Source organism: Cyphellophora attinorum (genome assembly GCF_001299255.1).
Source record: "Cyphellophora attinorum strain CBS 131958 chromosome Unknown Contig8, whole genome shotgun sequence".
In the NCBI taxonomy this organism is placed as follows: Eukaryota; Fungi; Ascomycota; class Eurotiomycetes; order Chaetothyriales; family Cyphellophoraceae; genus Cyphellophora; species Cyphellophora attinorum.
Window position 1 is genome coordinate 251,784 of NW_017253236.1, and position 24,598 is coordinate 276,381.

Consider the following 24,598-nt stretch of genomic DNA (forward strand, 5'->3'; position numbering starts at 1 on the left):
AGAACATCTGCATCTTTGGCAAGCTCGAGGAGTGCTTGCCTGCCTTGACTCTGCTTCAGGTCGAGAGCCAGAGATCGTTTGTTGCGGTTGACGGCGCTGAAATAGTGAGATATCGGGCCTGCATCTTTCTTCCACCGCTTGCCTTCTCCGCTGGTCCTCCAGTAGCGGGTGTCGTCGCCAACAGAGACATCCTCAACCTTGATTACATCGGCACCGTAGTCACCAAGAATCTGCGTACAAAAAGGTGCTGCCAAAACCCTGGAAAGATCCAAGACTTTGACGCCAGTCAATGGACCATTACGACAGCTTTCCGGTACCTTCGATGCTGTCGAGCTGCATCGACGGCCAGCTGCCGCGTGCAGTCGTGACGAAGTCTTGGTGTGGTCTGCTGTCCTGATGCTATGAGCAGACAGATTTCGTGCTGGTGGCAAGTAGCGAGTGCTGGGTCTTGGACGCATCATACGTTAAATCAGCACAACCGTATTGCAATGTTGTAAGAGATCAATTGTAGAGATATGGGACGAGTACATGTATGGTGACACTCTGTGGATGCTAGTGCCGAAGTGGGATTTTTGGCCGTCTAGCCGAGGAAGATGTCGGTATTCCTACCCTACGCAACTTTCATTGCTTGACACTCTTTGCAATGCTGTGACCGAAATGATGCCCTCCATCGGTCATCGGGAAGCGCTTTTCTCTGTCAGAGTATGAGGTCGCTACTAGGCCGTCTCGATCACGCGCGACGAGCTACATTTTACAGCTTTCCAACGAGACGGATCTTGCCCAGGTTAAGGCGGCATAGTCATGTTCAGTCGAGAGCAGCATCATCGGCTGTTCGCATTATAGAAGTTGGGCCTCGAGATGGATTGCAGAACATTTCTCCTACGGTTTCACTACACACCAAGGTACAACTCATCAGAAAATTGGCCGCGACGGGCGTCCAAGATATTGAGGCAACTTCGTTCGTGTCGCCGAGATGGGTGCCTCAGCTGGCCGATTCAGCAGCGGTCATGAGAGAGATTTCAGATCTTCGCCACCAAGAGTCATGTAGATTCTCTGTACTGACTCCCAACCAGAAAGGACTTGACAATGCCCTGCAAAGTGGTGCCAGGGAGGTGGTAGTATTTGCGTCTGCGACCGAAGCTTTCAGCCGCAAGAATCAGAATTGCTCGGTCGAACAAGCATTGGAAACAGCTAGGCAAGTGGTGCAACAAGCAAAACAACATAGTCTCTGGGTGCGAGGGGTGGTTTCGTGTATATTCGGCGACCCGTACTCTGGACCAACGCCGCCCCAGGATGTTGTCAAAGTGGTCAAAGCATTCTTGGACATGGGTTGTGACGAAGTGGGCTTAGGCGACACTCTAGGCATTGGCACACCCCGAAAGACTCAAGCATTGCTCGAGCTTCTACTGAGAGATGTACCAGCATCCAAATTGACAGGTCACTTTCATGATACTTACGGTCAGGCTGTCGCCAATATTGTCAGGGCTTACGACCTTGGTGTCAGGATCTTTGACTCAAGTGTCGCTGGCTTAGGTGGTTGTCCGTATGCTCCTGGAGCCAAAGGTAATGCTGCAACCGAGGACGTTGTGTATACTTTCGAGACTTCTGGCATCTCCACCGGTATCGATCTCGACAAAATATCCCTCGTTGGCTCATGGATATCAGGCCAACTTCGGGTACCCAACAATAGCCGTGCCGGAGCTGCTCTGGCTGCGAAGCAGCAAAGTGTGAGCACGACTACGGTATCTGCAAACTCGGACACTCGTAAGGAACCTCAGACAACAACGCAGGCTCGGCAATGGTCCGTTGAGACACGACACGAGGGTTTTACTGTGGCAAGAGCTGGAAACTCGGTCAAAATCACTTTGACGCGACCCCGAAATGGCAATGCAATGACCACCGACATGCTGGTGTCCTTGACGGAGGCTTTCGAACGCCTCGCCGAGGATCCAATGACGTTCCACATTGTGCTCACAGCAGAAGGCAAGTATTTCTGCACGGGCATGGATTTGACTGGAGACAGCCGAGATGACTCGGCCGCATACCACGACAAGATCGTGCGACTGTTTCGCGCCATCGATGACGCACCTCAAATCACCATCGCCGCTGTCCAAGGCCCAGCTTACGGCGGTGGAGTCGGACTCGGTTTCGTATGCGACGTCAGGCTCGCCGCCAAATCTGCAAAGTGGAAGTTGGCAGAAGTCAAACTCGGCATGACCCCGGCGATCATCTCGAAATATATGAGTCGGGAATGGGGCATACCTTTCTTCCGCGAAGCCATGTTGAGTGGTCGAGATGTCGGCACTCAAGAGCTCCAGCGCCTCGGAGTGATCCACGGCATTGCAGACCACCCCAAGCAGCTGGACAACATGATCGATAATTACCTCGATCAGCTGAAGTCAAGCGCACCGAGGGCTGCAGCGACCTGTAAACAACTGGTCAGAAACTCGTTCACCGGTCCAGGCTCGCAAGCACAAGACCTCTTCATTCGCGAGACTTTTGGCAACATGTTGATGTCCGGTGGGGAAGGTCAGCACGGGATCAAGAAATTTCAACAGAAAATCAAGACGGTGGACTGGCCCGCATTCCACCGGGACAGTCGTGGTACCAAGCTGTGAACAACTTAACCCAGGCAGGTGCAGCGTACACGCCTCCTTTGCCTAACCAGCGGTTCTATCTGATAGCCGAGGAAATGACACGAGATTATTGGATCTTGCTCCGTGATGTCGCTTTATTTCCTCGGCTATAAACTAGATCCTCAGAAGCTTCCGATTATTTTGTGCGGAGTAACAGGTTATTCCCGTGACTGAATGACGCACTGAGTCCAACACCGTCAAGAACCATGAAAAGCGATGTTCCTCGGCACTAAGAGCTATATGGTGCAGGAGACAATTGGCGGAGCAGTAGACACGCGACACGTACCAACACTCCAGAAACACTGCAACAGAACATGAAAATGGAAGCCTGGGCTGTCGTCGAGCATGGCAAGCCGCTTGAGAAGATCACAAGAGCGATCCCAGAGCCGTCGGGGCAGGAGATTGTGGTGGAAGTCACGCACTGCGGAGTGTGCCATTCTGATTTGCACTTCTGGGAGGGCTTCTACGATCTCGGCGGTGGGAAGATTTTCCGCATCGGCGACCGTGGCGTCAAACTACCGCGCGCAATTGGGCACGAGATAGCAGGCAAAGTGCTGAAAGTCGGGCCAGACCTCCAGGACCAGGACATCCGAGTCGGCGACACAAAGCTGGTGTATCCTTGGCTTGGCTGTGGTCATTGTCGACGATGTGCACAGGGTCAGGATAATCTCTGCGGCAAGCAGAAGTCTCTCGGTGTTCTGCAAGACGGCGGCTTTGCCAGCCACGTGGTTGTCCCAGAGTCCAAGTACCTGCTGGATCCAGGACAGCTTGATCTCGCTGTCGCGTGCACCTACAGCTGCTCGGGGATCACGGCTTTCAGCGCCATCTCCAAGGTCATGCCTTTGGAGGCGGAAGATTGGATCGTGCTCATTGGTGCGGGTGGTGTTGGACTGTCCGCTGTGGCAATGCTCAAAGGCCTTGGCCACAAGGCGATTCTCAGTGTGGACATCTTTCCTGAAAGAGAAGCTGCCGTTCTTGAGGCTGGTGCCAAGAAGTACGTTTGCGGCTCAGGACCAGAGCTCTCGCAACAAATTCTCGAGTAAGTCGTCCATGACCCCTAATTGCCTTGTCAGATTGAGCGGAAGATAACGGCCGAGCTTCACATCTCCACTTGTGCGAAACTTAATTACTTGTTGTACTCATCCCATTACTGAAACTGACGGGTTCAGGGCTACTGGCGGGCCTGTTCTGGGTGTCATTGACTTTGTGAACAATTCGCAAACTGCACAGACAGGATACAGCCTCCTTGACAAAGGCGGCCGTATGGTCCAGGTGGGTGTCATGGGCGGAGAACTAAACCTCTCCCTCGTTGGAAACATTTTTAAGGCTGCCACCGTGATGGGTAACAATACAGGGAATCTCGAACACTTTCACAGAGTGCTGGAACTGGCCAAGCAAGGGAAGTTGTTGCCAGTGCCTGTTGAGCCAGTACCTTGGGACAAAGCAGATGAAGCAATACAACGGCTGAGAGCAGGCAAGCTGCATGGGAGACTGGTGTTGGTGAAGTAGGTTGTTAGTTGTATACCAGAGCAGGTGGTCATGTATTCTCGCTCAGGATATCTTCTTCTACTACATTTTTCGCAGCTGCCGAGCATGCTAGAAACGTGGGTTTTAACGTCAGATGTGAATAGTCCCTCGGCAATAAAATCAAACTTGAATTGATTGACGGGGGACGACTACCTGGGTAGTCCTTTCGAATTCTGAGTTGTTTGATGATTGAATTGACAACAACCTGCACAACCCGCGCCAGCGTCACGGAGCATTATCTTCTGGCGCTATGGGAAGTGTACAAGCGCCCAAGACGCTCGATCCCAAAGGCTTCAGTCGCCTTTACATCAACGGCGAATATGTCAAGTCGTCTTCAGATCGATACCTGACACTCAAGAATCCGAAAGACAACAGCCTCGTATCGGAAAATGTCCCCATCGCCAACGAGCACGATGTCGATCTTGCCGTCAAGCATGCTGAAGCAGCCTTTTGTGGGCCATGGAGCAAGATGACAGCGCTCGCCAGATCTGGCTGTCTCCTGAAACTGGCCGACTTGCTGCAGGACCATCTGCTTGCGATCCTGACTCTCGACTCTTTGACCTCCGGCAACCCTGTGTCACTCATTCCGACCCGGGAGACGACGTACATTCGGAATTGTCTTTTGTACTACTCAGGGTGGACGGACAAGCTCAAAGGAGATTATTTTCCCGCCGACGATGGTACGTGTATCCTTACAGCCTTTTGAACTCTGTACGTCTCGGGATCCAAATTCACTTTCCGCAGGATTTGTCAAGCTCGTTCGCCAGGAGCCTTTGGGTGTTTGTGCAGCCATCAACCCGTTCAACGCGCCCGTGGCAACCCTGATATTAAAAGCAGCTCCGTGCCTGGCAACCGGCAATGTCTTGATCGTCAAGCCGTCGGAGAAGACTCCACTCGGTTCTCTCGCCATGGGCGCAATGTTCGAGAAAGCCGGGTTCCCTCCCGGGGTGATTCAGGTGTTGTCCGGCGACGGCAGTACCGGAGCCCTGCTCGCCAAGCACATGAAGATTCGAAAGATCAGCTTCACCGGAAGCGTGTCTACGGGCAAGGCCATCCAGGTGGCGGCGGCACAGAGCAATCTGAAAAGAGTAACGCTGGAGCTGGGAGGGAAGAGCCCTGCGATCATTTTCGAAGACGCCAACATCGAAAATGCCTTGACCTGGACCGTGGGTGCTATCCTTGCGCGATCGGGTCAAGTATGCGTCTCAGCGACTCGCGTCTATGTTCAGGAATCGGTGGCTGAGGAATTTATAGCGGAATACACCAAAAGGATCGCTGCTGCTGCCAATGATCTCGGTGATCCACAGGATGCGTCAGTCAAGCTCGGTCCATTGGTTGACGAGACTCAGTTCAGAAGGGTCAGAGCAATCGTCGAACGTGGAAAGACAGAAGCGACTCTTCTCGTAGGTGGCACGCGGCATGGCGAGACTGGTTGCTACATAGAGCCGGCGGTTTTCATTAACCCGGACATTGACGCCGAAGTTTATAAGAACGAAATCTTCGGCCCTGTCGCAGTGATCAAGACCTTCCGGGACGAGGACGACGTACTGCGGCTGGCCAACGACACAGAGTTTGGCTTGATGTCGGGCGTTTTCACAAAGGACATCTCTAGGGCATTGCGGGTATCGTCTCTGTTGGACACTGGTGTGGTGGGTGTGAACTGCGTCTCATATATGAACATGCAAGCTCCATTTGGCGGCCGTAAACAATCGGGTATAGGACGCGAGTTCGGCGAATACGCCCTTCGAGCCTACACTGAGCCAAAGACTGTTCTGATCAACATGAATGCCTGACAGCAGATGGGAGCTTACAGATAAAATTCAGTGTTATCCATAATTCCTACTCAGTAACTCCTTGCAAGACCCAGCACTCGTTCTCCAATGTAGCTGAATATCATTTCCCTGCTCACCGGTGCAATCCTTGGAAGCATGGCCTCTCTCAGATATCTCTCAACATGGTATTCTTTGGCATAGCCCATGCTCCATGCGTCAAGACTGCCCTTTCGCAGGCCTCGAAGGCGGCTTCGGCAGCCAGGTACTTGCCCGCGTTGGCATGTTCGCCGGAAGAATGACCTTGATCGTAGAGTCTGGCTGCGAGGTACAGCATCAACCGTGCGGCCTCCAATTTCATCCACGACTCTGCTAACGGATGCTGAATACCTTGATTCTTGCCAATTGGTCGGCCAAACACAGAACGCTCCTGAGCATATCTCGCAGCACGCCGTAGAGCCGCGTAACCAAGACCCAGAGCCTCAGCACCGACAAGAACTCTCTCGGCATTCATTCCAACCATAATCTGCTTGAAACCATTACCCTCTTCACCGATCAGATCTTCGGCAGGTACTTTCCAGTTCTCAAAGAAGATGACGTTACTGTCGACAGCTGCGCGGCCCAACTTCGGAATCTCAGTAACTTGAACAGCAGTCCGATCTAGGGTGGTGTAGAACAGAGACAACCCATGTGTAGGCTTAGATACCTGGTCCAAAGGCGTGGTTCGGACAAGGATAAGAATTTTGTCAGCTATTTGAGCGGTCGACGTCCATATTTTGGTACCGTTAAGGATGTATACATCACCCCGTTTCTCTGCCGTGGATTGCAGCTTCAAAGTGTCCAGCCCCGTGTTGGGCTCTGTCACGCCAAAACATGCCTTTTCCTTGCCTTGTATCAGAGGCGTCAGCATCCGTTTCTTCTGTTCCAACGTGCCAAATTTGACCACGGGTTCCAGCCCAAAAATGTTCATGTGGATGGACGAGGCGCCCGTCATGCCCGCGCCAGATTCGGAAATCGTCTGCATCATCACGGTAGCCTCTGATATCCCTAACGCCGAGCCACCATATTCTTCGGGCATGCAAATCCCAAGCCAACCATTATTCGCCAAGTCGCGGTGTAGGTCCAGGGGAAATTCGTGCTTGTTGTCCTTGTCAAGCCAGTATTCGTCGGTGTACCTCGAGCATATTTTGGAGATGGCTTCGCGTACATCATGCATAGACTCGGTCCAGTCTGGTTGATTGTTCTGAAGGAATTCTGTCGCTTTGGCATGTATGGGTCTCTGCTTGACAGCCAATACCACTGATCGAAGCGCTGGGAAATGATCGGGCCTGGGGCGACGCAACGCGGAAAGTGTCCGCCCTACATGGCCGCCAAACCCGAGCTTCATGTCAATAGAACAGCTGAATGTTCGTAAGAGTCGTACCTGAATCAAGTAATTGAAGCCTTGAGATACTCGATACTGCAGCAGAGAGTTGAGTCAAGTAAACGTATTCGTCAGGGCACCGGGGTTGGTCGCCCAGTGAAATTACCGAGGAAAGATCGGACGGCACCAAACAATACCACTACCCGAGGGATTATTACGGCAGCCAACCCATCAGATTTCAATACACACTTGCTCGGAAAGATGAGTGATGCAGATGTGTTGTATCGAGTCCTTCGGACCGATGGTTTGTTCAGGTTCCTAGCATGGCGCGGTCTGTTGAAGGTGCCGGGGTTGAGCAGTCTCCAGTGCTTGCGGCAAAGAACGGCCGTGTACCACTCTCCGAGAAATTCTGGCAAGGATGTATCCCATTTGTCATTGGCGGTGTCTCGGGTATGGCAGCAACAATTTGCGTGCAGCCTCTGGACATGGTCAAAGTCCGAATGCAATTGACGACCAGCGACAAGTCAACCGGCCAAGGAAGCGTATCAGCAATCAACGTCTTGCGAGGGATCGTCAGAAGTGGCGGAGCCATCGAATTGTACAACGGCCTTTCTGCAGCTCTTGCCCGTCAACTCGTGTATGGAACGACTCGGCTCGGCCTTTTCGCTACATTCGAACAAAATCTGAGAAGGAGGGCCGAGATCAGTCAGCACTCATATTCATTCACACAACGTGCTTTGGCAAGCGTGAGTGCTGGTGGTATTGCTGCAGCAGTAGGCAATCCGATTGAGGTTGCCCTTATACGTATGCAATCAGATGGTATGCATCCGGTTAATCGACAGCAGAAGTACAGATCGGCGGTTGATGCCTTGATCCGAATTGTCAAAACTGAAGGTGTTGCTGTCTTGTGGAGTGGATGCGGCCCAACAGTCGTTCGGGCAATGTCGACAAACTTTGGCCAGCTTGCTTGCTTCTCAGAGACGAAACATCAGCTCAAAGTTCGCACAAGTTTGTCGGACTGGCAGCAGACATTGCTGGCTTCGGCAAATGGCGGATTCTGCGCAGCCCTCTTCAGCATGCCTTTTGACACAGTCAAGAGTCGTCTGCAAAGTCGGCAAGCCAGATATCGGGGAATGGCTCACTGCTTCTCCTCAATATTGAAGGAAGAAGGTGCACTGAGGTTCTATCGGGGGTTTCCCATGTATTGCGCTCGACTCGGACCTCATTCGTAAGATACTCGAATTAACCTTGGCCGAGCGTTGCTGAAAAATTGAGACAGGGTGATTTCTCTCGTGATCATGGACTCCCTGACGAGAGCCTTGCGGGAAGAGACTAGACATTGAGTTTGACCGATGGGTAGTGTCGTTCTCTTCACCGTAGGCCGATACTATCCATGCTTCCGGGCCGGTCTGACTTCACGTGCATGTCTCTCTTCTATCCTCTGGCCGCTGCTCGAGCTCTGAGCTGGTCGATCATCGGGCCAAGTCGTGAGAGCGACACGTTGGCGCCAGGACGGACGGAAGCCAGCCCAGCGAGGTGATTTGTCAATGAGGGACTGTTCAAGAAGCACCTTGCTGGACGAGTGTATCGTGCAGAGAAGCTCAAAGACGGGGGAATTGCTGGACACTGGTCTCGACAGTCGCGTCTGCGGAGCGCGTGAGTCGAGGGTGCGCCAACGTTAAAAGCGGCGCCAGGGCGGTGTGCGCCCAGGCGAGCTCGCAGATTTTAACCCCTACTTTGGCGCCAAGACTCTGCACGGGCTCCTCAAGGGCCGCCGTGCCTTTGATGACTGCACCCTCATCGCATACCACAGTCGCATGAATGACACCATGAGATTGCACATTTCCCAAGAACGCAATGCATCACCACAGACAGAAGCGGATACAAGACGCGACGGGCATGGACAGCCGAATTGGCTCTTGTGCGGCCCAGCTCTACGCTGCAGGATCTGTCCATCGTGAAGTGTGTCTTCGATAGACCACTAACCCTTGGACTGCGTGTGCGCTCTCTGGTGCCACGAGTTGAATGGCTAGCAATGCCGTCGAAAGCATAACAATACTGATCGAAGCATGCGTAGAACCTGGGCGAGCAGCAGCCGCAGCGTTTATGTGTATCAGAGTCGAGGAAGTCAAGCTCAAGAACTTGGCTCCGCAGACAAGCATTCAAGTGCGACTTCCTCATGATACATTACACATTGCACAGGCTCGCCAGGCCAGAACGCACGCGATGCTTCGACAATATTGGATTTGCATCCTCTCCACTCGCACCTTTGCCGGCGGTGTGTAGCCCGAGGTCTGGGTGACGAGCTCTCCAACAGCACCGATTACAACGCTAACAGGCACGCCCGAACTCTATTTCTGCCACGAGAAGGGTTGGCGTAGCTTAACTTTCGTACACTGACAGGTACCTTGCACATGGCGTGCGCGGGGTACATCCATTACCTCATCGCTAGTCGGTACCGGGAGAAATCATGCACCAACACGGCAAATAGCTATCACAGGTAAGTATAAGGCACGGCAGATTTCCGTCTCGTGATGGACGTCAGTCCTGGGTCAGCTACGACCCAGAACCACACCGCCGCCATGCTTCTCCCGCTCTTGTTCGGATCGCTGCTTGGTGAAGTTGCATTTGCACAGAACGCGAGCTTGCCTGATTCGGCACAGGTGATAGATCAGAAGAGCCTTGCCGTACTCGAAACTGTGGACCCACCCTCAGTGCAGAACTTGTCGAGCGTAAGTGAAAGCTTCCCGAGGTCTACTGGAGGACGTATACTCAATCCTCACCAGGTCTTCCTCCCGCCGGGAATCACATCGCAAGACGCAAGCTCGAAGCCGTTCCATGTCTACGACGAAGCATTCCTTGAGCTCCTTGGCTCGAATGTCTCACTAACATTGATCGCCTCCAGCGCGAAGGACCCTCTGTTCCATGAGGCCGTTGTCTGGTCCGTCTGCTTAGCCTCAAGCCCCACCCAGACTGGAAGGTTGACATGACGCAGGTACCCACCAACAGACGAGGTCTTCTTTGTCCAGAATGCTGGCGCCAAGGATGCTGGGACAGGCTTGAACAAGTCGAGCATCATCCAGAAGATCTCGCTTGCCCAGGCGGAGGCTGTTGCTCAGGGCCTGAACAGCAGTGTTGACGTGATCGTTGTGAACTCCACGCCGACTGTCATCAATCCCAATGGTATGCCTCTTCTTGCACCTCCTCATGGTCAACGTCAAGAATCGATATCGTGGGCCACGCGCTGACCAGTTGGCACAGGCGCAACCAACTACCAAGGCCAGATCGTGTACACAGGTGAAGGTCAAGGGGACGACATCGCGCCTGCTCTCTTCCTGATGAACCCTCTGGAACCGTACAACACGACTCGTAAGTCGAAGACCCCTTCTCTCACCTATCTCTAGCTAATTGATCCCCCTTGCAGAACTCGTAAACAACTATTACGGCCGCCAACTCAACTCCCTCAACGACGTCGCCATCAACCCGCTCTTCCCGAACGCCATCTACTTCACCGACTCGCTCTACGGAGCCCTCCAGGACTTCCGCCCCTGGCCCACAACCACCATTCCGCCCATGGTCTACCGCTTCGATCCCTCTACCGGTGCCATCCGTGTCGTCGCCGCTGACCTGAACAAGCCGAACGGCTTGACCTTCTCCCCGGACGGCAGCGTCGCTTACGTGACAGACACAGGTGCGCTGGAAGGGTTCTACGGCGTCAATGCGTCCCTACCGGCGACGATCTACAGCTACAACGTGACTGCGGCTGGCAATTTTGCCAACAGGCAGACCTTTGCTTACGTGAGCCCGTTGGTGCCGGACGGGATACATTGTGATGAGAAAGGAAATGTGTATGCTGGCACGGGAGATGGCGTGCATGTATTGAGCCTGACGGTGTGCTGTTGGGCAAGATCTGGGTTGGGAGCACAGTCGCCAACTTCCGCTTCACGGGCAAGGGGCGAATGGTGATCGCGGCGGAGACGAAGTTGTACTATGTCAATGGTTGGGGCGTGGAGGGCGGTGATCCGCAGGATCAGTATTGATAGGAGCTATCAGCGTAGCTGGCTAATCGCGAAGTACCACACAAAAAGGCACTTTGATAGGCGCTCTGCACTTTCATCGAGCTGTAGCCATCTGGCTAGCTGGTCTGCTCACCGGGCACACCCCTCCACCGATCATCCATCATCTTCTTCCTTGCTCTGCCTGCCAGAACGATCCCGCTGATGCCTCAAACTTCTCGAATTCCGCCTCCTTCACATCACAACTATACCCTGGCACTGTCGGACTCACATGGTACCCATTGTCTGTGATCTTCGCCGGCGCGACAAAAGCCTCATGTAAGTGGTCTGTATACTCAAGTATGCTTTCCTTGCCACTGACGCACACAAAGTCGATGGTGCTGATGTGGCTACACAATTCGACCATGCCTGCGCCGCCAGAGTGAGGCACGACGGGGACGTTGAACTTCGCCGCGAGGAGCAGAACCGAGAGAATCTCGTTAACGGAACATAGTCGGCATGCGTCGAGCTGAACGGCGTCCAGGGCGTTGGCTTGCAGTAACTGCTTGAACATGACGCGGTTGTTCACGTGCTCGCCGGTGGCGACACCGATATTGTAGGGCTTCAATGCCTCACGGATCTTGGCGTGGCCCAGGACGTCGTCGGGTGAGGTGGGTTCTTCGATAAACCAGAGTCCGAGATCGGAGAAGTTCTTCATGTAGGTGATGGCTTCGTCGACGTCCCAAATCTGGTTCACGTCCACCATCAGGACTGCTGAGGGGCCAACGATCTCCCGGACGAGGGACAGGCGTTTGCGGTCGGCTTCGACGCCCTGCGCGCCTTTAATCTTGAAATGCTTGAAGCCTTGGGTTACGGCTTTCTTCAGTCCCTCGCGGACTTGGTCGTCGGAGAGACCGAGCCAGCCGATCGAGGTGTTGTATGCTGGAACGGCTTTGTTCGAGGTCGCTAGATCCAGTCGTTCGTGTTTTGTCTTCGCTTGCTTCCGTAGCATCTCAAGAGCTTGCTCTGGCGTGATTTCGTCTGTGATGTAGCGGAAATCAATACACCGGACGAACTCTTCCGGAGTGAAATCGCTGACCAGCCGCCATAAAGGCTTGCCTTCTACCTTTGCCCATAGATCCCATAACGCGTTGAGGACCGCACAGCACGCCAATTGCAGTACTCCCCGCTCAGGCGACATGAAGCGGACCTGGCCTGACACGCACTTTCGCTGTGTCTCGGCCATGTTGGCAGTCAATGAGGACAGCTTGCGACCAACATAGCGTGGTGCCAGAGAGCGAATGGCGGCGCAGAGCACATCGTTGCCTTGGCCATTAGAGAAGGACCAGCCAGTGCCGATGTGCTCGCCGTCGGTCTGGAATTGGAGATAGCCAAATGCATTCTCACCAGCAAGATTCATGGGGTCGGAGCCGATATTGTCGAGTGAGGTTGGCCATCGTAAGTCCCGTACTGTGAAGCCTGTTATTGTTGGGTCGGCAGGCATTGTTGATGGTGCGGTGGGTTGGGCAGAAGCAGGCGAGGTCGTTCAGCGTGGTCAAGGGTCGCTTTGAGGTCATTTCATGCAAGCTCGTCTAGCGGTGTCCGGGATCATCATGTGAGTGTCTCATGCATTGCATGGCTTGCCCATTCCGGTGCTCAAGGTCTCAAGATCTCAAAATGGTCCGGATCTAGGGAATGTTCTCGGGACAGAGCTCGGAATATTCGGAACACGACTCATGACGCCCGACGGCATCTCAGCCGCGCTATCCCACGCGGGCCAGGCGCAGGAGCACAAGCACGATCTCGGCTCAGTCTGTAGGTGCAAGTTGAGGGGCGTAAGGTGTGTGCTTCGCGTAAGCCAAGGTAACGACAACTTTATCAAAGGGAGAACTTGGTCACGGGGGTTGTCAAAGAACGCCACTCCCCAGATCACTTGGCGCGTTTCCCCACCAGTCGCGACTTCCCTCCTTGACGACACTACGCGTACTACTGCCTGACATGCCTGCCCCGGAGCGATTGAAGTCTTTGTGAATTTCTTGGATTAGGACCCGATCTTCAGCTATGTTGCATTCATTCTTGGTGTAAAGTCCGCAGCCATGTTGATTGACGTCGTAATATGTCTGAGCCAGAGTCACCTCCGGATAGGTCTGAAGAGCACGGCAGTCAGTCCAAGTCTCGCCGACGGCGGCCACAGTACACATCCCAGGCATGTGTTACCTGCAGGCGACGAAAGTTGAAGTGCTGCGGCAATGTCCCTTGCCAAAGGTGTGTTCGTCACAATGTGAATTGTCTATATGTTGGGAAAGCCTCTTCTCGCGCGTCTGACGGCAATGGTTTTGGATCCCAGACTGTGGCATACAGTACGCTCAGTGTTGAGGCACGTCTCGCCAGGATCGAGGCACGGCTCGACAATCTGACTGCTGACGGATCAGCACGAGATAACCAATCCCACGATGAGCCGGACGAAGATGCTGGTGACTTCCAGGGCGACACGGCGTTCCAAGCACCAGTGACGGCTTTCAATGACAATCTCGGTCCCGTGAGAGCAAGGCTTGGGATACCTGCTACGCCTGTCGTCAACACGTCTCCGGAAGCACGCAGCTACAACTTCGGCTCCCCTCAGGCAACACTGGACAAGCACTACGTATCCATCGGGACAACCTCATTGGCGTTTCCTAGCTTGACCCAGTACGACAAATATTTGGCCTTCTTCTTCGCGGATATAAATCCATGCCATTCCTGTGTCAACGAGGCAGACTTTCGAACGAGGGCAGAGAGCCTTGTCACTACGAGAAAGGTGGCTCGAGAAGAGGTGTGGTTCCTGGCCCTTAATTATATCATCTTCGCCTGTGCCGATATCTTGCAGGATGTCGAAGCACTCAACGAAACCAGAAAACTCCCAGGTTGGGAGTGGTTCCTGATAGCGGAAAGTCTCGTTGGAAAGCGCAAGATAGGTGGGCGAGGAGATGCAAGCTTGATCCAGTATCTGATCTATGAAGCTTTCTATCTCGTGCACGCAGACAAGCCGAATGCAGCGTACAACTCTATCGGATTGGCTTGCCGTCGGTGCTTTCAGTTCGGTCTTCATCAGCAATCCATCGATGCTTCTATCAGTGACGGATTCACGAGGCACATGCGACAAAGACTGCTCTGGACGGTCTACTTTGTCGATCGCCGGATCTCGCTCAGCTGTGGACGTCCCTATGGTATCCGAGACTCAGACATTAACATGGAATTGCCTGCTTTCATCAACGACGCCGCTCTGCGGCCGAATCTTCCTCTGCCGGAAGTTGACCCGTACGAGTCTGCAATACCTTACCTACACAGCACCATTGCATTCTCGAAACTGGCAGGCGAGGTGTGGGATCGGTTATTTGCGGCTGGGGTCTCACAATTCGATCCCGAGGTGATCGTGGTCTTGGACGCGAAAATCAAACACTGGGTTGATGTGGCGTTTCCAAGGCTTCCCCTGATGCCGCTGGATGGTCGAAGTACGCGAAGACACCATCGCCAGCAAACACTCATCATCACAAGGTTTAATCATTTAAGGCTTCTTCTGAGACGTCGGACAATGGTATCTCTCGAATACGATGCCTTGACTGGTCAGCTTTCGGGCGATCTCGCGAGTGGCATCGTCGACCAGATCGGGCTACATCGTGAAGAAATTGCGGAGCCAAGCTCTTTCCGATTTCACATGGCAGTCTCGCTTGGGGGAGCCGTGCTAGTCTTGGCCACGCTCCTTGTCCGGGATATCACGCAGATCGGATTGCAGGGCGAGAGGACTAGATACGTGGCTGCCTTTAACGACGGCGTTGCTATGCTTGAGCAGCTCTCTATGTTCCTTACCTCAGCAAGACGCATCGCTGATGACCTGAAGCCAATCATCCAGGTAGCAACCTCGATCAACCATGTCCCAACGTCAGCTGGGCACATGAGTATGGTTCCCGTTGACCTTGACGGCCTTTTTCCACAAGGAGTCATGGACTTTGCACAGCAGACTAACTGGTTTGACGAGCCCTTCCTAGGTACCAGTGCGGGCGAGCCCGTCAATGCAGCGATGCATGACTCTGTCGCACCAGAGGCTTGGGAGATCGACTTCAGCTATGCCACCACAGGCTACGGCGCCACGTGGATATAACATAAGTCATCATTGTGGTCTTCACTTCTGTACCGCTCATCGCACCACTGCACTGACGCGCAGTTCAAGGCAAGCCTACCCTCCAGTCGGCTCCATCACCGTTCAGACCAAATCGAGTACTGCTCATGTCTTTCACCGTGGTGCGCCTCATATCGCGAGGATAGCGTCCCTCGTATGAGCCTCCTGTCGCCCGGTGCATGACGCTGGTGTTGTCCCAGATGATCATATCGCCATTCTGAATCCATGGTACTGTCAATCGATACTTAGCTTTTGAGATGTGTGCTGTGAGTTCGTCGATGAGTTTCCGACTCTCTTTGGCGTCCATGCCTTGCAGGTGATGCACATAGCTCGCAATGTACAGGTTCTGGGTCAAGATCAGTATGTGCTATGTGACAAAGGGCCACAGTGCTTACCTTCCTGCCCGACCATTCGTGGGTCTGTACAAGCTTGTGGAAGCTGAGTTCCTTCGTGCTGGGATCCAGATCCTTGAAGTAGTCTGGCATGACTGTTTTCCTGGAGTGGAACAGTGAATGGGCTGCAACCACATCCTCCAGCTTGTCCTTCATTTCCTGGGAAAGATCGTCGTATGCGGTGCGGGAGTCAGAGAACTACTCGTGTGTCAGGACAACCAGGGTCACGTGCCTGACATACGTACCTCTGTGTGGCCACCAGTTCCTGCCGGCGGAATCTTGCGTGCCAGGAGCAGAGAATGACCTGCTCGGCGCGCATTGAATGAAGAATCGACGTGGAAGAGCTCGTTTGCCTGTCAAATGTTCAGCATCGATAAGGCCAGGAAATGCAGTTGCCCTACCTTATTGCCGATCACTTGTGCCGCCGTCAATGGTGCAACATCGCCGGTGTGAGGATCGATATTGCCAGCATCGAAGAGCTCTGGATATGGCAGACGATGTACCCGTCCTGCCTGCACATACGGACGCACATCATCCAGCTCTCCGAAGTTGCGCGAGAATTCGATGTGGGCCTCATCTGTCAAGGTCGTCTGCCGACAGACGACCACGGCATACTTTAGGACTAGTCAGCATTGATTTGAGCATCAATGGGTTGCCAGCCTACCTTGTCAGCAACCTCGCGGATCTTTTTGTATACCTCCGCAGAGACGGGTTTCGACCAGTTCACCCCATCCAGCTGACACGCAAAAGTCGGGTGCAGGGGCGTCACTTTAAGCCCATACTCAGCTATGTCATATGGTCGCGGGACCTCGCCCTCAATAGGCAGTGGCGTCCATGTTGGTGTGGGCTTGACAGTTATCGTCCGAGGCGCTTGTTCCGTTATGGTCGTTGTAGCAGACATTGTGAATACGAGGTGCTGTGTGTTGGGAATCCGTTGCTCACAAGTGTTCGAGTCTTTTTAGCCATCCAAGGTGCGGACGCTTTCCGAGAAGATCACCGTTATGTTCCCTTCCTTGCGGAAAGTCGCTCAATTGTCTCCATCGGTGGCAACAGCGACTGCAGAATGCGAGGTCTGCGCAAAGTCGGACGCTCGGAATGCCTCCGAGCACTTTCCGAGGATCTCTCCACGTGCGACGATCTTGACTTCAATACCCCGACCCCGTGGGGACTGCCCCTAAGCGAGTACCAACCACTTCCATGTGGAGATTGTTTTCTCGCGAGCTGTCACCATTCCGAGATACCGATTTGAGAACTGATATCTTTCGCTCACATACGCTCTCTTCGTTCTATGCACCACGAATTTGGGGTCTATTCATCGAAAAACAGCAATCACCCCACAGGGCGGGCTCTGACCAAGACATCAACATGGCAGGCGACTCGACGGGAATGAGCTTCTCGCACCTCAAGAACAACACCAACAAGAAGTGGTGGCTCGATCCTTGCCTGCGCGTCAATGTGGTACAGTGTATCGGGCTGTACTTTTGCGTGTTTTACCTTGGCTATGATGCAGCCCTTCTCAATGGGTATGTTGTTCCTGCAAGTCAGCATCGACGTCTGCTGATCTCCTGGACAGACTACAAGCGATGCCTCAATGGCAAGAATACTTCGACAGCCCCTCGGGGAACTTCCTTGGCCTAATCTCTGCGTCATTGTTCCTGCCTGCAATTGTCACGCCCTACATCAGTGCATGGATCAATGGCATCTGGGGTCGTAAGATGGCTCTGACAGTGGGATCGGTTATCCTGATTATTGGTGCATTCATCAATGCATTCGCAAAGAACGTGTGAGTCTCCCAATAAGCATGTGCCTTAGGACATTGGCAATATCCTCTTTGGCTCCCGTTACTCGTCACTCGATTGAGCGTCACGGCCAGCTCCCAAGCACCTTCGAGTCCCTTCTTCTGTCGCTCGCTCGAACGTCACAGCCAGCTCTAGACTGTCTCCGATGCTCGTTACCCGAGCGTCACAGCCGGCTCTAAGCTGCCTTCGACTCTCGATCGTTGAGCGTCATAGCCATTTTCATCTGGCCTCTAACCTACCTTCCGCGTTACTTGAGTACTATTCACTGACGATCATTGCGCAGTGGAATGTTCATCGCGGGTCGCGTCCTTATAGGAGCAGCTGGTCCGTTCGGAAAGACAACAGCCATCGCCTTGCTCCAGGAAGTGGCACATCCACGCCTTCGGCCCCTCCTTTCGACTTGTTTCTACAGCAACTACTACATTGGAGCCGCAATCGCCTCATGGTTCTGCTATGGCGCCCTAGACTGGGGCACGACCGATTGGGCGTGGCGGGCGCCATGTCTCTTCCAGATCTTCGCTCCGATGATGGTCCTTTGCCATCTGTTGATCGTCCCAGAATCGCCACGCTGGCAGATCCACAAGGAAAGGACCGAGGCCGCCATGGCAACTTTAGTAAAGTGGCATGCGAATGGAGACCAGGATGACGAACTTGTCAAACACGAGTACAAGGAGATCTGTTATGCATTGGAGTTGGAGGCCGAGAACAAGAGCACGCGTTACATGGACTTCCTCAAGACACCCGGCAACCGCCGGCGACTGTTGGTCCTCGTCACTATGGCCACCGGAACCAATTGGATCGGAAACGGAATCATCTCTTACTACCTGGCCCCTGCTCTAAAGCTAGTGGGGATCACGGACGCGCACCAGATTTCTGGCATCAATGGCGGTCTTGCAGTTTGGAACTTGTTCCTCGCATATGCTGGCTCACTGAACGCAGAACGCGTGGGCAGAAGGAAGCTCTGGTTGACATCAACCATTGGCATGCTGTGCTCCTACGTCGTCATGACTGGTCTGTCTGGCAGCTTTGCAGAGAACAAGACCCGAGGCGTCGGCATCGCAGTGGTGCCGGTGATGTTCATCTACTATGGCTTCTACGATATCGGCTGGACCCCGTTGCCGTTCTCGTATGGCGCGAGATCTTGCCTTACCACATGCGCTTGAAAGGTTTGAGCATTCTGCTCAGCGTTCAGAGCGTTGCGCAAGCTTTCAATCAGTGGGTCAACCCTGTCGCCTTGAAGAGCATCGCCTGGAAGTACTATATCGTCTACGTCGTACTCATCGCCATGTACTTGGTGCTCATCTGGTTCTTCTTTCCCGAGACAAGGCGCCTCACGATCGAAGAAGTCAGCTTCGTTTTCGATACTGGGCGAATGGGTACCGGGCATGCAGCGACACAACATTTGCACCAGCGGAGTCATAAGGACGAGGAGGGAGTAATGGCGGATGTGAATCCAGGCAAGGAGGACGCTGGACCACCGAAGTCGGGTGACAGTGCTCATGTCGAGGAGTTGGGCAGCCGACATTGACTTTGGACAGACAGGCCAGGCAGGCTGTGACTAGAAGCTCTGGGCGTTTTGCCTACAGCACCCTCGGCAGCCAGATAGTCCACGAGGTATCAATCGCTCGCGCCAACGCTCGAGTGAGACTCCTCTCAAGCCCAGCAACTCGATCAGCGTTATAGTGTTTCCAGCACCCCGCCTGGTTGAGTAACCCATAATGAACAGTATCCTTGGCTCGCGAGTTTAGGGTGTAGTCTTGAAGAGGACGCGCAGTACTACCAATCGAGCTTGTTGCCGCTAGGCGCACTAGCAACCTTATGTAGGACATGTCCACAAAGAGTCACGGTCATCCGGTCTCAGATGGCAGCAGCGTCATCCGGCCGCAGATAAGGCCTCTGAAGATTAAGTCATCCGGTCCCATGTGAGGCCATGTGTCAACCAGAAAACGCTCTTCATAAAGCGCACAGAGACCTGCCAAGCTGGCCTCACGAGTATTCTTGACCCCTGACGTCCACGGGTTTTGACGTGTGTACATAATGTGATCTCCGCATGCATAAAGAAGCAGGGAGCAGACGAAGTATTCTTGTCGTTGAAACACCACGCTGCCAAGCCTTGGAATATATTTTGCGTGATTCAGTTTGCTGTTTCATGACAACTTGGTTGCTTTCTTAACATAACATCGATTACGCGACCACAATTAAGATCACTTTCGCGACTGTCGCGCTTGGACTGAACATGGTACAGTACACCATGGCTTCGAAACTCGCCGCCAGATGTCCGCACCAACACCTTCCGCTCTTTCAAGTCTCATCACAACCACGACCTCGCAGGTTTCCTCATCAGCGCCCGCACTTGCCCAAGTTCTCGCCTTACCCACCGAAATCTTGCATAACCTGCAATATCAACACACATGGAAAGATCTACGTCTACACCAGATCACTGCGGACGCGGCTCTCATCGACATTCCCAACGACACTCCAGCGAAAAGCCACGATACAATTCCAGTCATCATCTCCGGACAACCTCCGCGGCACGTCTACATACACCCAGACCTGCAGAGCGTACTGATCCAACACTCGTTGTCTGCAGGGACTGCCATCCCACCGCAGCGTGAATATGTGATCCCACTGAGTATTGCTCAGAAGGATGTTGGTGTTGAGACACTGGCTGGGGTGTTCGACGCGCTGCCAACGCGTGAGCCGATCGCGTTTGGGAAGAGTTATGACACGTGGCAAGATCCCAAGCGCGTGCTTCTCGCGATGAAGGCGCCTGATGGGTTGGGTGGTGATGGGACGGTGGCGTACTATGTGTGCCAGGAAGGAGAGCAGAAACCACGACAGAATGGTTGAGAGTCGCCAGAGAAGCGGCACGTCTGGGAGTCATGTGGCGGAACGTCGCGTTCGATCACTGGGAGCAACGCCAAATTGGTATGCTGACGGACGTCGGCTCAAAAGATGGGTTTTTCGGAATTCAACGCAGCGGCTCTAGCATCATCGAGCAGCCAGGCTGTTCCGAGACTATCTGAGTCAAGCAACAGAGCTTTTTCAATCTCGAATGCGTCGCAAGCTCAGCAAAGCTGGTGGGAGGCTCCGGCCCCAGAAAATCGGCGTGCTCTTGCCAGTATCATCATCATGGCTGTCACAGTACTGATCGCTGGGTGCAAAGTGAGCTCGAAGCCTGCTTTCGACCCAGACCGGAGGTTATCATCACTGTCCAACCTCCGATCGAAAGTCCGAGAGGCAACGAAAAAGGCATTTCCATTGTGGGAAACCACATCTACATGCACATCATGCAGAGTCGAAGGAAGCAGCCCAAAATCAGCACTTGAGGCAAGTCTTATACTCGAAACGAACTCGAGTATGTTACACATCTGCTACTGTGCCTTCCAGCAATATTTTTATTGCAAACCAGACAACAAACACCCGGACATAGAGCCGATGATCACCTCTAAAGCCGAGGCAGAACATCCCTGATTGGCTGTCGGTATATAGCCGGCTATTATCAAAAGTCCATACCCCACCGAGGGAGCTCGAGTGGTCTGTCACCGCACATCATCATTGGCGCGGGGAGTCAAGCAACAGCTGCTTTTGGGGATGGGGAACTTTCAAAAAGCACGTCAATGATCGAATTCCTGGTTGAATTGGAGATCCTGTACGAGTGAGTGTCGGGATTGGTAATTCGAAAAGGCAGGTGCGAGGGAGGGGTCGTCTCGCTAAATAAATAAAAAGGTTGAAGAAGCTGCTCGTTCTGCGCGGATCCCTCGTTCTTCGTCATCGTTCCTGTTCCGTGTGTGAATACTGCTGGACTAATTGATCTGGACTATAGCGAAGGAGAGCACTACACAGAGCTCGGAAGTCGCCCACAAGACCCAGCAACACACCTCGAGCTTCAGCAGCAACACCAACACCCTACCACCACCATCAACCTTCACAATGGGCGACGCCGGCCCCAACGCCCCGAGGGGCTCCAGAAGTCCCTCGACACCACCAAAGTCAGCTACATGCGCGTCGGCACCTCCGGCCTGAAACTCTCCGTCCCCATCCTCGGCGCCATGTCCTTCGGCCACAAAGACTGGCAACCCTGGGTCGTCGACGACCAGGCCGAAGTCGAGAAACTCCTCCTCGCCGCCTGGGACCGTGGCCTCAACACCTGGGACACTGCCAACGTGTACTCCAACGGCGTCTCCGAAAAGATGATTGGAGAGGTGGTCAAGAAGAACAAGCTTGATCGGAAGAAGTTGGTGATTTTGACGAAATGTTATGGGACGGTGGGGGAGGACCCGGCGACGAGTCATATCAAGTACCCGGAGTTGAAGGGGACGAAGGATTATGTGAATCAGGGTGGGTTGTCGAGGGCGGCGATTTTCAATGCCGTGGAGGCGAGTTTGGAGAGGTTGCAGATGGATTACATTGATCTGCTACAGATCCATCGTTATGATTGTGAGTTGCACCGACCATCGGCTCAGGCAGCAGCCGCTGCGATGGGCGTTCACCCTCACAGAAGCGGATCAGTATGCTGACATGTAACAAAACAGACGAGACACCAGCCGAGGAGACGATGAAGGCACTGCACGACCTCGTACAGAGCGGCAAGGTCCGCTACATCGGTGAGTCCAGCCACCCGACCCTCCTACCACTCTCAGAAGACAAACACTAACAACGTCCCCACCAGGCGCCTCCTCAATGTGGCCTTCCAACTAGCCGAGCTCCAAACCGTCGCCAAAACCAACAGCTGGACCCAATTCATCAGCATGCAAAACCACTACTCCCTCTGCTACCGCGAAGAAGAGCGCGAAATGAACAAGTACTGCCACAAAACCGGCGTCGGCCTCATCCCCTGGGCCCCGCTTTACCGTGGCCACCTCGCCCGGCCCCTAGGCTCAGACTCCACGTCCCGCAACGACGCCTCCAAGGCGGCCGGCACGAAGATGGACGCGGATAGCCTGACGGAGGAGGACAAGATTATTATTGGGAGGGTGGAGGAGTTGGCGAAGAAGAAGGGCTGGAAGATGAGTCAGGTTGCGTTGGCGTGGACGGTGCAGAAGGGCGCGAATCCGATCGTGGGGTTTAGTGGGGTGGGGAGGTTGGATGAGGCGGTGGCTGTGAAGGGGAAGGTGTTAACGGAGGATGAGATTAAGTATTTGGAGGAGCCGTATAAGGCGAAGAGTATTGTTGGGCACTCGTGAGTGGATGTTGACGCATGAGTCCAGCGGCATATAGGCAAGGACAATGGACCATGCACGAACCGATCATGGCGAGTATGCCGTCGGAAAGGGATTTGCAGGCCCTCTTGCACCATGAAACGATGAGGGTCATTCAGAGATACTGCCTGCAAGAGCCTCCTAGCAGCTAGATACAAGCCCCTTGTGCGCAGCGCATCTCGAGAGCGCTAGAGAACCCGAGCTCTCACTACTCCCTACTGCCTCGATCACTGCGGATATGACTCCGAAGAGACAGCCATCAATGACCAACCATCCTCGAGTGCGCCTCACCATACCTCTCCCCCTCCACTTTCGCCTCATCCACGATCCTCCGCATCTCCTTCAGCTCCTCCTCGCTGAACACCACCTCCCTACTCCCCCAATTCTCCACCAACCTCCCCGCCTTAGTCGTCCCCGCAATCGGGATCAACCCCTGACTCGCCACCCAGCTCAACGCCAACTGGCTCGTCGTACACCCCTTCCTATCCGCTAGCTTCTTGATCTCCTCCACAATCGCCTTATTCTTGTAGAAATTCTCGCCCTGGAACTTTGGTGAGGTCCGCCGAAAGTCATCCTCCGCAAAGTCTTGGGGCGAGGCGTAGTCGAAGTTGTCAACCAGCCAGCCGTGGCCGAGCGGGGAGAAGGCGACGTAGGCGACGCCGAGTTCCTTGCAGGTGGCGATGAGCCGTCCGTCTCGTGCAGAGTCTCGAAGGCAGAGTACTCGGCTTGAACGGCGTCGATGTGCGCGATGGAGTTGGCTTTGCGGAGGGTAGCGGCGGAGCATTCTGAGAGGCCGATGTATTTGCACTTGCCCGCCTTTCGGATGCTGTCGAGAGCGCTGATAGAGTCCTCCAGGGGTGTATTGGGGTCGATCCGGTGGAGGTAGTAAAGATCCGGCGCGAATCCCAAGCGGTCAATCGTGCCTTCGATATACTTGCGGATATGCTCCGGCGAGTTGTCCACAGAGAACTTCCCTCCGCCAAAGACGTCGAGGCCGCATTTCGAGGCAATGAAGAGCTTCTCTCGACACTTATGCTTGCGGATGAAGTCGCCGAGCAGCTTCTCGTTGATGCCGGCGCCATAGACGACGGCGGTGTCCCAGAATGTGCAGCCTAGCTCGAGTGCCTTCAGCAGAACTGGCTCTGCTTCGTCGTAGGAAAGATTGGTGCCTAGTCCGGCACTCAGTCCCATTGCACCGTAGCCTGGGACGGGGACTTGGCTCGAGGCGAAGGGCAGTGTCTTGACCATCTTGTTGAGGTGGTAGGAAAAGGCGTTCAGTTATGATGGTGAGTCTTATGTCGGGCTCGAAGCCCCGAACGATACTTATACTCCATTTTGTACTGTCATCCGTAGCAGGTCCCCTTCAGTATTCCTCGGACGGTCACGGACCTAGATCAGCTATGGTCTTTATGTCCGTGGAGGTTGATCGACAAAGTTCAGGCAAGATATTCCGCTCGGCGAATTAGCCAGGGGATTTCTCCGCAGCGATCAAGGATGCTCCTTTTTCAGCGGGTCTCCTGTTGCGAGAGTTCGCTCGCTCATGCGGAGCTGCTGAGGGTAGCGAGCGCCCAAAAGTTCATGAATAGATAGCCCATGAGACCAGCACAGGCCTCTGACGGCAAGAATGAGTAATGATATTGGGTCAAATAGAGGCGGACTTGGATGTAATCCTTTACAACTCCATTGCTTTTGCAGCCTACTGACGGCTACATGCGACACTCTTAGTGTCAAAGATTGAACATTATCCCTAATGATAACGT

The 24,598-nt window shown here is 53.8% G+C and overlaps 13 protein-coding genes across 13 annotated transcripts; 9 read left to right on the forward strand and 4 right to left on the reverse strand.

Annotated features, from left to right (window-relative positions):
- Window positions 1-1,007: 1,007 nt before the first annotated feature.
- Window positions 1,008-2,618, forward strand: AB675_5381 (Hydroxymethylglutaryl-CoA lyase, mitochondrial; the record flags this gene model as incomplete). The annotated part of the gene is made up of 1 exon (XM_018145587.1): window positions 1,008-2,618. The coding sequence occupies one exon, from the start codon at window positions 1,008-1,010 to the stop codon at window positions 2,616-2,618; it is 1,611 nt and encodes a 536-aa protein (XP_018001853.1).
- A 338-nt stretch (window positions 2,619-2,956) lies between these two features.
- AB675_5382 (NAD-dependent alcohol dehydrogenase) lies at window positions 2,957-4,145 on the forward strand (the record flags this gene model as incomplete). Its single annotated transcript, XM_018145588.1, has 2 exons — window positions 2,957-3,675; window positions 3,806-4,145. The coding sequence occupies 2 exons, from the start codon at window positions 2,957-2,959 to the stop codon at window positions 4,143-4,145; spliced, it is 1,059 nt and encodes a 352-aa protein (XP_018001806.1).
- A 268-nt stretch (window positions 4,146-4,413) lies between these two features.
- AB675_5383 (Retinal dehydrogenase 2) lies at window positions 4,414-5,956 on the forward strand (the record flags this gene model as incomplete). Its single annotated transcript, XM_018145589.1, has 2 exons — window positions 4,414-4,843; window positions 4,908-5,956. The coding sequence occupies 2 exons, from the start codon at window positions 4,414-4,416 to the stop codon at window positions 5,954-5,956; spliced, it is 1,479 nt and encodes a 492-aa protein (XP_018001926.1).
- A 145-nt stretch (window positions 5,957-6,101) lies between these two features.
- On the reverse strand, window positions 6,102-7,319 carry AB675_5384 (Acyl-CoA dehydrogenase; the record flags this gene model as incomplete). Its single annotated transcript, XM_018145590.1, has 1 exon — window positions 6,102-7,319. The coding sequence occupies one exon, from the start codon at window positions 7,317-7,319 to the stop codon at window positions 6,102-6,104; it is 1,218 nt and encodes a 405-aa protein (XP_018001917.1).
- A 299-nt stretch (window positions 7,320-7,618) lies between these two features.
- AB675_5385 (putative mitochondrial 2-oxoglutarate/malate carrier protein) lies at window positions 7,619-8,527 on the forward strand (the record flags this gene model as incomplete). The annotated part of the gene is made up of 1 exon (XM_018145591.1): window positions 7,619-8,527. The coding sequence occupies one exon, from the start codon at window positions 7,619-7,621 to the stop codon at window positions 8,525-8,527; it is 909 nt and encodes a 302-aa protein (XP_018002080.1).
- Window positions 8,528-9,829: 1,302 nt separating this feature from the next.
- AB675_5386 (uncharacterized protein) lies at window positions 9,830-11,335 on the forward strand (the record flags this gene model as incomplete). Its single annotated transcript, XM_018145592.1, has 6 exons — window positions 9,830-10,027; window positions 10,082-10,236; window positions 10,291-10,478; window positions 10,557-10,664; window positions 10,720-11,101; window positions 11,161-11,335. 6 exons carry the CDS (start codon window positions 9,830-9,832, stop codon window positions 11,333-11,335), a joined length of 1,206 nt encoding a protein of 401 aa, XP_018002024.1.
- A 139-nt stretch (window positions 11,336-11,474) lies between these two features.
- AB675_5387 (L-galactonate dehydratase) lies at window positions 11,475-12,794 on the reverse strand (the record flags this gene model as incomplete). Its single annotated transcript, XM_018145593.1, has 1 exon — window positions 11,475-12,794. The coding sequence occupies one exon, from the start codon at window positions 12,792-12,794 to the stop codon at window positions 11,475-11,477; it is 1,320 nt and encodes a 439-aa protein (XP_018001873.1).
- Window positions 12,795-13,539: 745 nt separating this feature from the next.
- On the forward strand, window positions 13,540-15,428 carry AB675_5388 (putative transcriptional regulatory protein; the record flags this gene model as incomplete). Its single annotated transcript, XM_018145594.1, has 2 exons — window positions 13,540-13,571; window positions 13,652-15,428. 2 exons carry the CDS (start codon window positions 13,540-13,542, stop codon window positions 15,426-15,428), a joined length of 1,809 nt encoding a protein of 602 aa, XP_018001751.1.
- Window positions 15,429-15,492: 64 nt separating this feature from the next.
- AB675_5389 (Alpha-ketoglutarate-dependent 2,4-dichlorophenoxyacetate dioxygenase) lies at window positions 15,493-16,739 on the reverse strand (the record flags this gene model as incomplete). Its single annotated transcript, XM_018145595.1, has 5 exons — window positions 15,493-15,792; window positions 15,842-16,036; window positions 16,084-16,191; window positions 16,240-16,452; window positions 16,503-16,739. 5 exons carry the CDS (start codon window positions 16,737-16,739, stop codon window positions 15,493-15,495), a joined length of 1,053 nt encoding a protein of 350 aa, XP_018001921.1.
- Window positions 16,740-17,203: 464 nt separating this feature from the next.
- AB675_5390 (Lactose permease) lies at window positions 17,204-19,165 on the forward strand (the record flags this gene model as incomplete). Its single annotated transcript, XM_018145597.1, has 4 exons — window positions 17,204-17,361; window positions 17,412-17,621; window positions 17,921-18,763; window positions 18,811-19,165. The coding sequence occupies 4 exons, from the start codon at window positions 17,204-17,206 to the stop codon at window positions 19,163-19,165; spliced, it is 1,566 nt and encodes a 521-aa protein (XP_018002034.1).
- Window positions 19,166-19,911: 746 nt separating this feature from the next.
- Window positions 19,912-20,487, forward strand: AB675_5391 (uncharacterized protein; the record flags this gene model as incomplete). Its single annotated transcript, XM_018145598.1, has 1 exon — window positions 19,912-20,487. The coding sequence occupies one exon, from the start codon at window positions 19,912-19,914 to the stop codon at window positions 20,485-20,487; it is 576 nt and encodes a 191-aa protein (XP_018002097.1).
- Window positions 20,488-21,257: 770 nt separating this feature from the next.
- On the forward strand, window positions 21,258-22,823 carry AB675_5392 (Versiconal hemiacetal acetate; the record flags this gene model as incomplete). Its single annotated transcript, XM_018145599.1, has 4 exons — window positions 21,258-21,295; window positions 21,464-22,077; window positions 22,173-22,248; window positions 22,310-22,823. The coding sequence occupies 4 exons, from the start codon at window positions 21,258-21,260 to the stop codon at window positions 22,821-22,823; spliced, it is 1,242 nt and encodes a 413-aa protein (XP_018001928.1).
- Window positions 22,824-23,097: 274 nt separating this feature from the next.
- On the reverse strand, window positions 23,098-24,086 carry AB675_5393 (Aldo-keto yakc [NADP(+)]; the record flags this gene model as incomplete). The annotated part of the gene is made up of 2 exons (XM_018145600.1): window positions 23,098-23,505; window positions 23,571-24,086. The coding sequence occupies 2 exons, from the start codon at window positions 24,084-24,086 to the stop codon at window positions 23,098-23,100; spliced, it is 924 nt and encodes a 307-aa protein (XP_018001987.1).
- Between the last annotated feature and the right edge of the window lie 512 nt (window positions 24,087-24,598).